The sequence below is a fragment of the Eupeodes corollae genome, chromosome 1 (assembly GCF_945859685.1).
Source record: "Eupeodes corollae chromosome 1, idEupCoro1.1, whole genome shotgun sequence".
In the NCBI taxonomy this organism is placed as follows: domain Eukaryota; kingdom Metazoa; phylum Arthropoda; class Insecta; order Diptera; family Syrphidae; genus Eupeodes; species Eupeodes corollae.
This window is the reverse complement of record NC_079147.1, coordinates 248,301,234-248,312,762: the sequence shown is the minus strand read 5'-3', so window position 1 is coordinate 248,312,762 and position 11,529 is coordinate 248,301,234. Positions and strand designations below refer to the sequence as shown.

The window sequence follows — 11,529 nt, the reverse complement described above, 5'->3', positions numbered from 1 at the left end:
TCTATAAAGGTCAAACAGAAATACTAATTTAGTGCTGATAAAATAAAAAATGATAAAATAACGAATATATACTTACAATATGTTTAATTGTTTGAAATATTTTTTTAAAAAGTAATCCTTTAATTTTGGGTTATTTTAAAATCTTTCATTAAAATACTTCGAGTGATGAGCTAACTTTTTTCATACATACATAAATTATATATTTGATAAGCTGCCAAAAATTGCGTTCCAATGAAGACAACTTAATGACACTTCAAAAACTAACTAGTTGACTTTGTCAAAATGTATGTTCAAGGAATGCAGTTGACTGCAAATAAAGTGTCTAATGTTGTCTGAACCTGCCCATTTTAAGTCGTTTCCGTATCCTTTTCAAGTTATAACGGTTTTTATGACTTTGTCAAAATTCAACCGAATCTTAATTTTTTTATTTTTTCATAACAAGAAGTTCTTACTGTCCCTAAAACAATTTTGAAATTGTTTTTCCAAAATAAGTAAATTTTAGGCTTTTACGGTTCTATCAATTTATTTTCAACTCAACTCTTTCAAAATTTATATTTATAACTATTAGATTCTTTTACTTATTTTTTGTTTAATAAAAAGTTAAAATTTTCTTGAATTTAATTTTTTTAGTTTTCGTCCTTTTCAGAAAACTGTTTTTCCTCGTTAATTTAAAAACACTCACGGACAAAATTGTATTCATTTATGGTTTATTTATTATTATAAAATATTTAAAAAGAAGATTTAAAATATAGCTTCTAACAGTATTTGTAGTAGACATTTTTTTTAAACTAGAAAATCACGTTATCAAATATTTTATTAGAAAATTCTTTTTATTTTAATTTTGGTTCATAAGATTGTAAACATTGATCCAATTTAGTTGCATATGATCCTGAAATTCCACCTTTGCAACCATAACCGCCCAATTTATGAATGGAAGCATAATCGTAGCAATTAATTTGACCGTCTCCATTACAATCCTGAGCGAATATTTGCATATAATTGAGGACTGTATTGACTGCACAAATAGGATCATTAGCACAATTTGGAAAAGCTAAATAGAATATACAAAAAATGTAAATTACAACTTTTCGTTCAATTTTGGGTTTAAGAAATCAAGATCTTACCACTTTGGTTTTCTGTAGATTCATTATTTACTGTCAGTTGACCGGCGTCATGCCAATAAGCCCAAGTGAGTTGGAAAATCCCACAAACATCATTTCCTTTAGTACAGCGTTTTGTCAGATCACAATCACTTGTAGCTTCGCAAATGCATCGGAGGCAAATGTCTTCAAGTACATCGGCGGCTATAATAAAATAATGTTGAAGCCCAAAAAAAGCACGGTTAAATGCCTGGCATCCATTGACCAACTTAGTTTCCGGTTACTTAAAGTTGCTTAAAGATGCCGGTAACAACTGAGTTGCCCCCTATTTTCTATTAGGCAGGTTTTAGAATACTTAATTAGTGTTTTTTGTACATTTTAAATTGTAACACAAAAATTTGCTCAGAGTTGTCAGCAACTTAGATGCCAAGTGGGCACTCTTGGTTAACGATACTTTTATGCTTTATTTTAGAATAAATTTGGTAAGCATAGGAAAGATTTTAGTAAGCCAAATTTAAAAGATAGACATATGTTGTTGTTGAACAACTCTGTCATACAATATTTTAGCGAAACTTTAACCGTTTCCGCTTTGAAACTTTCTTTATTTGTGCTGCGCTCATATTAGTCTTAGCGTAATGTTACCCTTTAGCTTTCTTCAATAAATAAACTATCTAGAACAGAAAGAATTTTTAAGATCGTACTAGTAGTTCCTGAGATTAGTGCGTTCAAACAAACAAACAAGCAAACAAACATACAATCCAACAAACTCTTTACTAATGTAACCAACTCATTCTTCTTGCATCGTCGGAGAAAACCTAAACACTTAGCAACATTTTTTCGGAAGGCAAATATGTGGTTTGTGGTGCACATACCTAGGACTGATAGTAAATTCAGTCTTCTCGATGCAAGTACCACTCATGGAAAATGGCATTGGGGGAGAGTTACGCTTTTGCTACAGTAGGCAGCTTTGAGTTTTGAAGCATTATATTCTATACGGTTTTTGATTCTCCATTGAAAAATGCTGTCAAGATAGTCCACATCCGAAGAACAAGGATGAGAATCTAAAAACGAATATGAAAAGCTGAGGGTATTGTCGTCAGCGAAACAATTTAGTGGGTTAGAAGTTTCAGACAAAAGATCATTTATAAAAATAAGGAACAGCGTCGGAGACAAAACGGAGCCCTGCGGCACACCAGCGTTTATTTTGCGAATATCAGATTTGAACCCGTCCAATACTACTTGAATTGAAAGGTCCGAAATGTAATTTCTAACCCAAGAAAGAAGAGATTCGTCGATACCAAAAGCACGCATTTTCGATAAGAGAGCTTGATGCCAAACTATATCAAATGCCTTTGAAATATCAAGTGCAATAATCTAACTTTCCCCAAAAGGATGTAAAGATTTGTTCCACTGTTCGTTGAGATAAGAAGTGGACCTATTGCAACGAAAGCCATACTGCCAAAGCTGCTGTTCTTCAAGATATTTCTTAAGCTGAAAATTGATCAGCGTTTCCATGACCTTGGAAAGAAGGGACGTAAGGTCGATTGGACGATATTAAGAGGGGGAGGAGGATTCGCCTTTTTAGGGACAGGCTGGACAAATGCAGTTTTCCATCCACTCCGAAAGAGGCCAGTAGAATAGGACAGATGGAAAAGCTTAAGCAGTGGTTTTGCCAGCGTTGAAGAACACCTTTTCAAAACAATAGCGATGATACTATCCGGGCCAGCGGATTTGTGAATGTCAAGATCTTTTAGTACTCTAGCAACGAGTGCAAAAGAAGATTTGTCCCATAGAAACGTTTACGCTTTCAAGTACAGGGGGAGTCATGTCGCTCATTGGCAGCATCGAATTAACAGCAAACTGTGCTGCGCAAATTGGCTTTATAAATCAATTTGTAATCAAATCCAAACCAAATGAGTTGTGTGTGGAACTTGGTGCAAAATCAAAACGATAAAAAGAGACTGGGATGCGACCTGCACTGATAACTTCCCATCCCGTCTATCGATTTGTCTTGCTCAAAAGTTTGTCTATATGTACTACTATCGATTTTACCAAGTTTGCGTACTATTTTTTATAGATTTTATTTTTTATGAAAAAACGGACTGTTGGATTTTTATATAAAAATCACTGAATATTGAAAACAATATTTTCTGTAAAATAAAATAAGTTTGAAGCCAAAGTTTTGAAAAGATATTTGAGTCGAAAATCAATTTTTACCAACTTTTATTAATTTTTTTTTTAGGTTTTTATTTTTTGTAAAAAAACTGTCAATTCGATTTTTCTCAAAATTTTATTGAATGTTGAAAACAATATTTTTTATAAGATAAAATAAGCTTGAAGCCTAAATTTCAAGTTTTTGAAAAGATATTTGAATCGATATTTAATTTTTACGAACTTTGAGTAATGTTTTTTTTAGATTTTTATTTTTTATAAAAAAAACTGTCAATTCGATTTTTCTCAAAATTTTATCAGATTTTTAAAACATTATTCTCCGTTGCTCAAAATTGTTTTGGAGATGAAATCATATGTTAGTCGTTAAATTTAGGAGGTGACAAATTTTTTTTTTAGTTTTTTTGATTTAGAAAAAAAACCGTTAAACGGATTTTTTTTTCAAAAAATATACATTTTGAGATCACGTTACAGTCTATTATATAAAATTTAATTCAAGTCTTTATCGTTTTTGGTTCGTAAGATATTAAGGATTAACCAAAATTTTCACCTTTTTTTTAAACTGCTATGGTAAAAAAACCACCCACGCAATTTTCTTGAGAGCCCTTTCTGCATCTTTCTGCCTTATTATCTGTATAACAAAATTTAGTTAAAGTCGATATCTCTTCTGGTTCTTGAGCTATGGACGACGAAAAAAACGTCGCGAACGTACGGACGTACGGACGTACGTACGTACGTACACACGCACGCACAGACATCTTTCTAAAAATCTTTTATTTCGACTCTAGGGACCTTGAAACGTCGAGAAATGTCAAAATTTTCAATTTGACAAATCGGACCCATTACAATAACTTCCTATGGGAAGTTAACTAGAAGGCAACAAATCTCTTATTTACTTAAAACCCAAATAGTTTATAAACGTGTTGGAAAATGCTAACGGTTTCCGTTTAAAAAACTAATTAAGAACATACGTTTATGAAAACAAGAAAAAACTGAAAAACACCGTTATTCTTTCATTCTGTTTTCAGGAACTCCATAATATTTCGTATTCTTTACGCGATTGCATTTTAAGTGTTCTTGATACAAGTCAGCCTTTGCCTTTTGTGGTAGCTCTCAAAAAGCACTAACTGGTTGGCCTTGTAAAGCTTGTTAAATTTTGAGACGCAGTTACTCGCTGAATGCACTCACTGTTATTCTTGCCCGGCAAAAATCCCCGTTTCAAACCCTTCCAGTAGGTACCGGGCGGTAATGATCACAAAAGTTGTCTTGCACGTTGTCAAGATGGGGATCAGCTAAGGTCAGGTTGAATTGCTGAAGTTTCCTACTTCTTAAATGTAGCAAGCCTTAGCAATGCAATTTGGCCATAGATACGGGTTCACTAATTTCAGTGGTGGTGTGGGCGTCTTACATAATCCGTGCCGAAGAATGAAAGGCTGGGTGGCAAACCAGTCGCTAACGAGGTCATTCGGATGCCTTGGCAGGGTCCGTCTTATCTTCTGCCTTACCCCGGTATATCGGCTCTGCCGGGGCTGACCTATTTTTTCCGACCTACTCGTGGGACCAACATTAAAAAAATCTTTAACAAAATGGACGAACTAGACATGACCAACGCAAAACCATCCACAGATTTGGAGGATGAACTCTTGCCCTCCAGCCAGGAGACTTTGAAGGGGAGCTCATTTAGCGCTGGTAGTTCCAGCACTTGTGAGCAACCCAAAACCACACGAAGTATAGGCAGTGCTATTCATATCACTCCTAGAAAAGGCCGTCAAGCGAAACAGATCTCAGGAAGAGATCTGCACGTCTCAGAAAAAGAGCAAGCTTGACGACCGGACAAAGCCAGTGAAAGCATCATCTTCTGAAAAAGCGCAACTGCGTACTCTTAGTGAGGTTTTCAGGGATGACGTAGCAGTTGTGGATGAGCTCTCCACAAACAGCAAAGGTCTGCTGAACGTGTGGAACTCTATCGAGGGAAAGCTCTCTGAGATACACTATATCAAACAGTGCGGGCCCCTACCCTATCCTGATCCGCGGTCTTCAGAGGCAAAATCCGCTGGGAACGTGCAAAATATTTGGGAGTTATACTCGACCCTAAACTAAACTGGAAACGAAATATTGAAGTACGGGTTAAGAAGGCCTGTGTTGCCTTCTACGCCTGCAGCAAAACTTTCGGCAAAAAGTGGGGACTTCAGTCGAAGAAGATTTTATGGACGTACACAGCCGTAGTACGTCCAATCTTAAAATATGGGTCGATTATGTGGTGGCCTGCTCTTAGCAAAGCCTATAATATTGATAAGCTAAAGAAGGTTCAGAAAACAGCTTGCGTGGGCACCACAGGGGCCATGCGTTCTTGCCCAACGGACTCCTTAAACGTTATTTTGGATCTTCTACCAATCGACCTTTTTATTAAATACATAGTTTCTGCAGCGCTATTAGACTGAAGGAATCAAACAGCTGGTTGTCAAAACTCAAAAATAGTTACAGCAACACAAGGAAATTGATTCCCTCAGATATTATTTCGGTAGACACTGACTACTGCACTCCTACTTTGAACCTTAGTAAGGGTTTTAAGGTTATTTTACCATCGAGAGAAGATTGGGAGGATGACATCGTGTCTATAGGTTTTGATACAACCATCTTTACTGACGGCTTAAAGATGGAGTGCGGGATCTTTTCTGAGTCCCTAAATGTAGCTAAATCCTTTAGGTTTCCTGACTTTGCTAGCGTTTTTCAGGCTGAACTGCTGGCAAAAAGGGAGGCATGTAAGATACTTAAACAAATCCCAAACCAAAACGGAAATGCGGCCATCTTTACAGACAGTCAGGCAGCTGTAAAAGCCATTAACTCGGCCACATCCTCATCTTAATTGGTCCAGTAAATTCGCGATGAGCTTGCGAGCCTGAATATTAACCTCGGTGTCACCCTGACCTGGGTTCCGGGCCATATTGGTATCGTGGGAAATGAACGGGCCGACAAGCTAGCCAGGCAAGGATCGGCCCTTCATAGCTCACTTGCGGAAATGGTTAACATTCCTTTTGGTGCTATGAAGGGTAAAATCTTTTCTATCTACCAAACTGAATCAAACCGAAGGTGGAGTAATTTACCCAACTGCATTATATCTAGGAAGATATGGCCCACCTATAATAAAACCCGTACAAACGATCTTCTATGCAGGCCAAGGCAAGACATAGCCAGGATTGATGCGGTTTGTACCGGACATTGGCCTATAGGAGTTCATGCGGAGAAGTACACACCTTTTGCCGAAGTTGTGAAACGATAATCCATTTCCTCTGCTAATGTCCTGCTTTGGCAAAAACTAGAATGAAATACTTTGGAAAAACATTCTTTCAGGAACTTGATGAGTAATCTGAGACAAAGATTAGAGACCTAATCTTTTTTCTCAATGCGACAAAATGGCTCTACCATAATCGCTATAAAGCTTCTCTATAAATCTTTCCCTTTCTATCACAGGTCAAACGGTATCCAAACGGCGCACTACAGCGCTAATTGGATCTCAGGCTAGGTTGCCTTGAGATCGCCATTTCTACCCATACCCAACCACTGTTATTCTTATTAAACAGGAGACTCCAGGACTAATATGGCAATTTGCAGCTACAAGAGTATATATCATTTTGAAAGAAACGTTAAAATCGGATGCCATTGCCGAATGCGTAGGTCTCATAAGCTCTTAAATTTGTACAATTTCAAAAATGTCAAGCCAGAGTTCTTGTCATGAAAAGTGCTTTCTCAAATTAGCTCTTCAGATTCGGCATAAAACTGTAGGTCCTCTCCATCCCAAACATGACTTCAACTGAGAATTGAAAGCCATTAGGCCTTAGTTCTCAATGGGCTGTTGCGGAACTAATTTATTTATTTATTTTATTCCAAATATATTTCTTTTTGCTCTCTTTTGATGACCTTTGTGGCTCCCCTCTGCCACGTGTGATTTCTAAGATGATTTATAACAGAACTTATAGTATATTTCATTCTAAGTGACACTGACTCTTTAGCCGGCGAAACTTCGTGAGGAAATAGCCAACTAGTTAGCGTGACATTAGTTTTGGTCTCATATATCACCATCTTAATTTTTGTTTTAAGTTTAAATAAAAATATCTATAATTTTGAAGCTTATCGTTTCTAACTTTTCAAAGCTCAAATCTAGTTTTGCAAGTTCTCACCAGAGTTAATCGTGCCTGTCACAGACACATCTAATACTTTAAAAAAATGATTCATAAACTTTTAATTTGGATTTTCTTGTGATGAAATCGTAGAGAAGATTGTTTTTTATTTAATATAAACCGGAATGGATAAAAATCCCTCATCTGTTAATAATATATGGGTGCACGAACCTTTGATAAATTATTAGTGAACTTTTAAAGATCCTGAAACTTATTTTTGTTGTTAACATAATGTTTGAGCGATGTTCGTTTCGTATATGATTAACAGTTATTTTTAATCAAAATATTTTTGTTTACATACGAAAATTATACGAAGAGTTTATGTTAAATTTATTATAATTTCAGATCAATCTCATTTGAATTTCTATTGAACAACTATTATTATTTTAATTTGTTAATAGAATAGAAAATTCAAATTAAATAAAAATGAATTTCACATTTTTCTCTTGAATCGGACTCTGGCTCTAAGCTGTTACATAATCGATATTATTAAAAAAATAATCTCACAGCTTATTATGGGCGGATCACTTTAAAATACTTTCGTTAAACCGATTTTCCTATTTCATTTTTCAAAACATTTCTTGAAGGGCCTGTAAACACAGAATTAATACGAGGTTCGTTCGTTGAGCTTTAACTTCGGTGGAGTCGTCGTCGAATTATTGTTGTTTGAAACAAGTCTTGAACTCACCCTAAACTAACTGTAGGATTTTTTTCAGTCATTGGGGTAAGTTCGATACAGAATCTGTCAAAGTGACATAAGTCTCTTCCAAACTTGCTATAGTTATTTTTTCTGGCCACTTGAGCCGGCTGAGTTACTATACATAAACTGTCAAAGTGACATAAGATGCAAAGAAGTAACATATCTAAAATGGTTATTTATTTTTAAAACTTTAATTAAGGAACTTTAAACAAAAACTAGCCCATAACTGACAGCTGTTAATTTATTTAAGAATCGAAACACTATTCGCCGTCTCAAATCCTTAATGATAAAAGGTAATAATTGTCAACTTTCAAAAAGGGTACGCGATGTAAGTTTAAAATAATCAATCTTAATTCTTTAACTAAGCATCATGCTAAAAATGATTTCATATAGCATTTAATTGCATACAATTTTAGAGTTTGGATTTTCTTTTGTTTTTGAGTTTTTGAAAACGGGTTTTATTGTATAAGATTTTAAAATGTGATATAATTTTCAATATTCAGAGCCGCAAAAGTGCAAAATGTATTAGGATTTGAAACACTTTTAACGTTTATAATTTTCTATTATACGTTATGAAGAAAAGCAACATGCACAATGGAAATCGATTATGTATAAGTTTATCGCACGGTTTAATTAAAAATATAAAAATAGCATAAAGTATGCAGAAAAATAACGACAGCAATCGAAGTTGATTTAATAATTAAACAAAAAAAAAAAACATAAACAAACCTTGACTATTGACTAGCAAGCTCAAGCTTAGCAGCACAATTAATGCAATATCAAACGAGTTGTTAGTTTTAAAATTCATTTTTATAACTATTTTTGTTTAGATAATTTTTATTTGATGTGAATATAATAAAATAAAAAACACGTATCAAGAGGGTTTTGAACTAGACCGCAGTTGTAGTATTACTAAGTTCAAAACCGGTGAAATGTAAAAGTTAAGTACAATTCTCCTCAGTTCTAATGAGAAGAATATAGAAATATATTCTTAAGAAGCTTTTGCATTTTTTGTTCTTCGGGGTTTTCCTTTTCTTTTAACACCATGTCTGGGAAATAATTTCAAACCCGTCGTGTATAAATTATATTCAGATTTTAGAATGACGTTATAAGTTTAAACATTAGTCCAAGAGGTAAGTATGCACTTTTGAACAAATTGTTTTTACACTGATGTGCAAAAAAAATTAAATTTTCTTTGCTTATGAAAGTAAGTTTTTATACTTTCTTGTTAATCAAAGTTTATTATACGGTTACAGCCACATAATGAAAGCAAGATTTTCTAAGGTAATATCTTATTTAAAACATAACACAATCGGTACTTCATGAGTTGGCTGCACGGAGTCAATTAGATTTCTTAAAATCTGTTTGTAAAAAAGCTGTTGATTTGTTTGAAAGTTGCATGCAACTTAAAGTAGACAGCAACTAAGATGCTAAGACCGTAAAAGGTGCTGTTTGCATTTCTCCAATCTTCCTTTATAATGTTTACAGAACATTCTTAAGTTGTAATAAAAAAGCCGAAAGGTCACTTATATAATAATATAATAATTTAGAGTTTATCCAAATAAATCAGAGTTTAACTGAATTAAAGAAAATTATCTCTAGAAACACCAGTTATTTTTTCATTTTACATACAAATTGGGTTCAAAATACAATAAATACGCTACCGTGAAAACTGTAACAACCCATATTTTCATATAGTCTTAACGTTAGAACCGATACTAGTTCTAAACTTAGAATTCAAATTAGAATCAGTTCATTTCTTCATATAAGTATACAATATAAGAATAAGTAAGTACAATTTGGGAAAGAGTATTAATTTGAACTCGTTTCTGAGCAACTCCTCGAAATAAGCCTATAACTGGTTATCATATCAATTATTAGAATTTGAATCGGCGCCAAGTGATTTTTTCACAGAAGTATAATTCTAATATATTGTTCATTATTAGTTAGAACTCGAAGAACTCGGGCCTTAACCAACATGCTTCTTCAGCCAGCTCGGTCCCTAGCTAACTGTCTCCAGTTTCGCACGCCACCTGTATCGCGGTTTTCCTCTATTGCGCAGTCCCTCGGGCTTGGATTCGAAGACCTTCCGGGCTGGAGCGTTGATGTCCATTCGCTCTACATGACCCAGCCATCTAAGCCGTTGGACTTTAATTCTGTGAACAAGGTCAGTTTCGCTGTACAGCCCGTACAGTTCGTCGTTATATTTTTTTTCTCCATTCTCCATCTATGCGTACGGGACCAAAAATCACCCGAAACATTTTTCTCTCGAAGCATCCTAAGACGCTCGCATGTTTCCTTGACAGGGTCCAGGCCTCAGCGCCATAAATGAGAACCGGGATGATGAGTGTCTCATAGATGGTGATTTTAGATGCTCGAGAGAGGAATTTACTTCTCAATTGCCTTCTAAGTCCAAAGAAGCAGTGATTTGAAAGAGTTATTCTTCGTTTGATTTCAATGCTGGTGTCGTTGTATGTGTTAATAGTAGTCCTTTACTACCTAAAAGTTAAAGCTGTCGATTGTGACGTTTCGTCCAAGACGTCGTTGATCAATGTCCTTTTTTGATGACAACATATACTTGGTCCTGTCCTCTAGTGTTGACGGTAGAATTTTGCAAAATTCTTTCCAGAACGATGTTGAAGAAGTCGCATGACAGTGCATTGCCTTGTCTAAAACCTTTTTTGACATCAAATGCATCGGTGAGATCTTTTTCGACCTTGATAGAGCAGCGTGCATTCTCCATCGTCCTTCTGCACAAACGGATAAGTTTTGACTGGGATGCTAAAACTAGACATTGCTCGGTAGAGCTCTTCCATTTAGATGCTGTTATACGTGGCTTTAAAATCGATAAAGAGATGGTGGGTATCGATTGGAAGCTCCTGGGTTTTTTTTCAAGATCTGCCGTAGTGTGAATATTTGGTCGACAGTGGAATTTCTGGTCTGAAAAGTTATCACACTGATAAGGACCTATCAGGTTGTTGGCGAACAGCTTCAGACGTTCACATAATACGGCAGAAAGGATCGTATATGCAATGTTAAGGAGATTGATGCCTCTGTATTTGGCGCAGTTTAGAGGGTCTCCTTTCTTATGAATCGGGCACACTATGCTGAGAATCCACTCATCGGGTATGCTTTCTTTCGACCATGTTTTGAAGATGAGTTGGTGCATGCTCCGTACCAAGTCATCGCCCGCTGCTTTGAATAGTTCGGCAGCGATGCTGTCAGCCCCAGGAGCTTTGTTTGACTTCAGTTTAAATATAGCTATCTTCACTTTGTCGAGGTCGGGTAGGCGGAATTGTTGATCTACGTCGCCGAGGTTAAGTGGTTCTATCTCCCTTACAGCGGAATTTGATTCGTCATCGCCGTTATATAATTTGGAGAA

At 35.5% G+C, this 11,529-nt stretch overlaps 1 protein-coding gene across 1 annotated transcript; it reads right to left on the bottom strand.

Moving 5' to 3' along the window:
• Positions 1–690: 690 nt before the first annotated feature.
• Positions 691–9,071, bottom strand: LOC129941336 (invertebrate-type lysozyme 3-like). Its single transcript, XM_056049935.1, has 3 exons — positions 8,877–9,071; positions 1,125–1,304; positions 691–1,051 (listed from the first exon to the last, which is right to left on the bottom strand). Exons 1-3 carry the CDS (start codon positions 8,953–8,955, stop codon positions 831–833), a joined length of 480 nt encoding a protein of 159 aa, XP_055905910.1. The 5' UTR covers positions 8,956–9,071; the 3' UTR covers positions 691–830.
• Positions 9,072–11,529: the final 2,458 nt, after the last annotated feature.

What these genes read in the sequence shown, in the direction of transcription:
- LOC129941336 (XM_056049935.1), bottom strand. Translation starts at nt 8,955, where the DNA reads ATGAATTTTAAAACTAACAACTCGTTTGATATTGCATTAATTGTGCTG. An exon ending in CTTGCTAGTCAATAGTCAAG is followed by an intron (nt 1,305 to 8,876) that starts GTTTGTTTATGT and finishes ATTTTATTATAG; the next exon opens with CCGCCGATGTACTTGAAGAC. An exon ending in ATCTACAGAAAACCAAAGTG is followed by an intron (nt 1,052 to 1,124) that starts GTAAGATCTTGA and finishes TATTCTATTTAG; the next exon opens with CTTTTCCAAATTGTGCTAAT.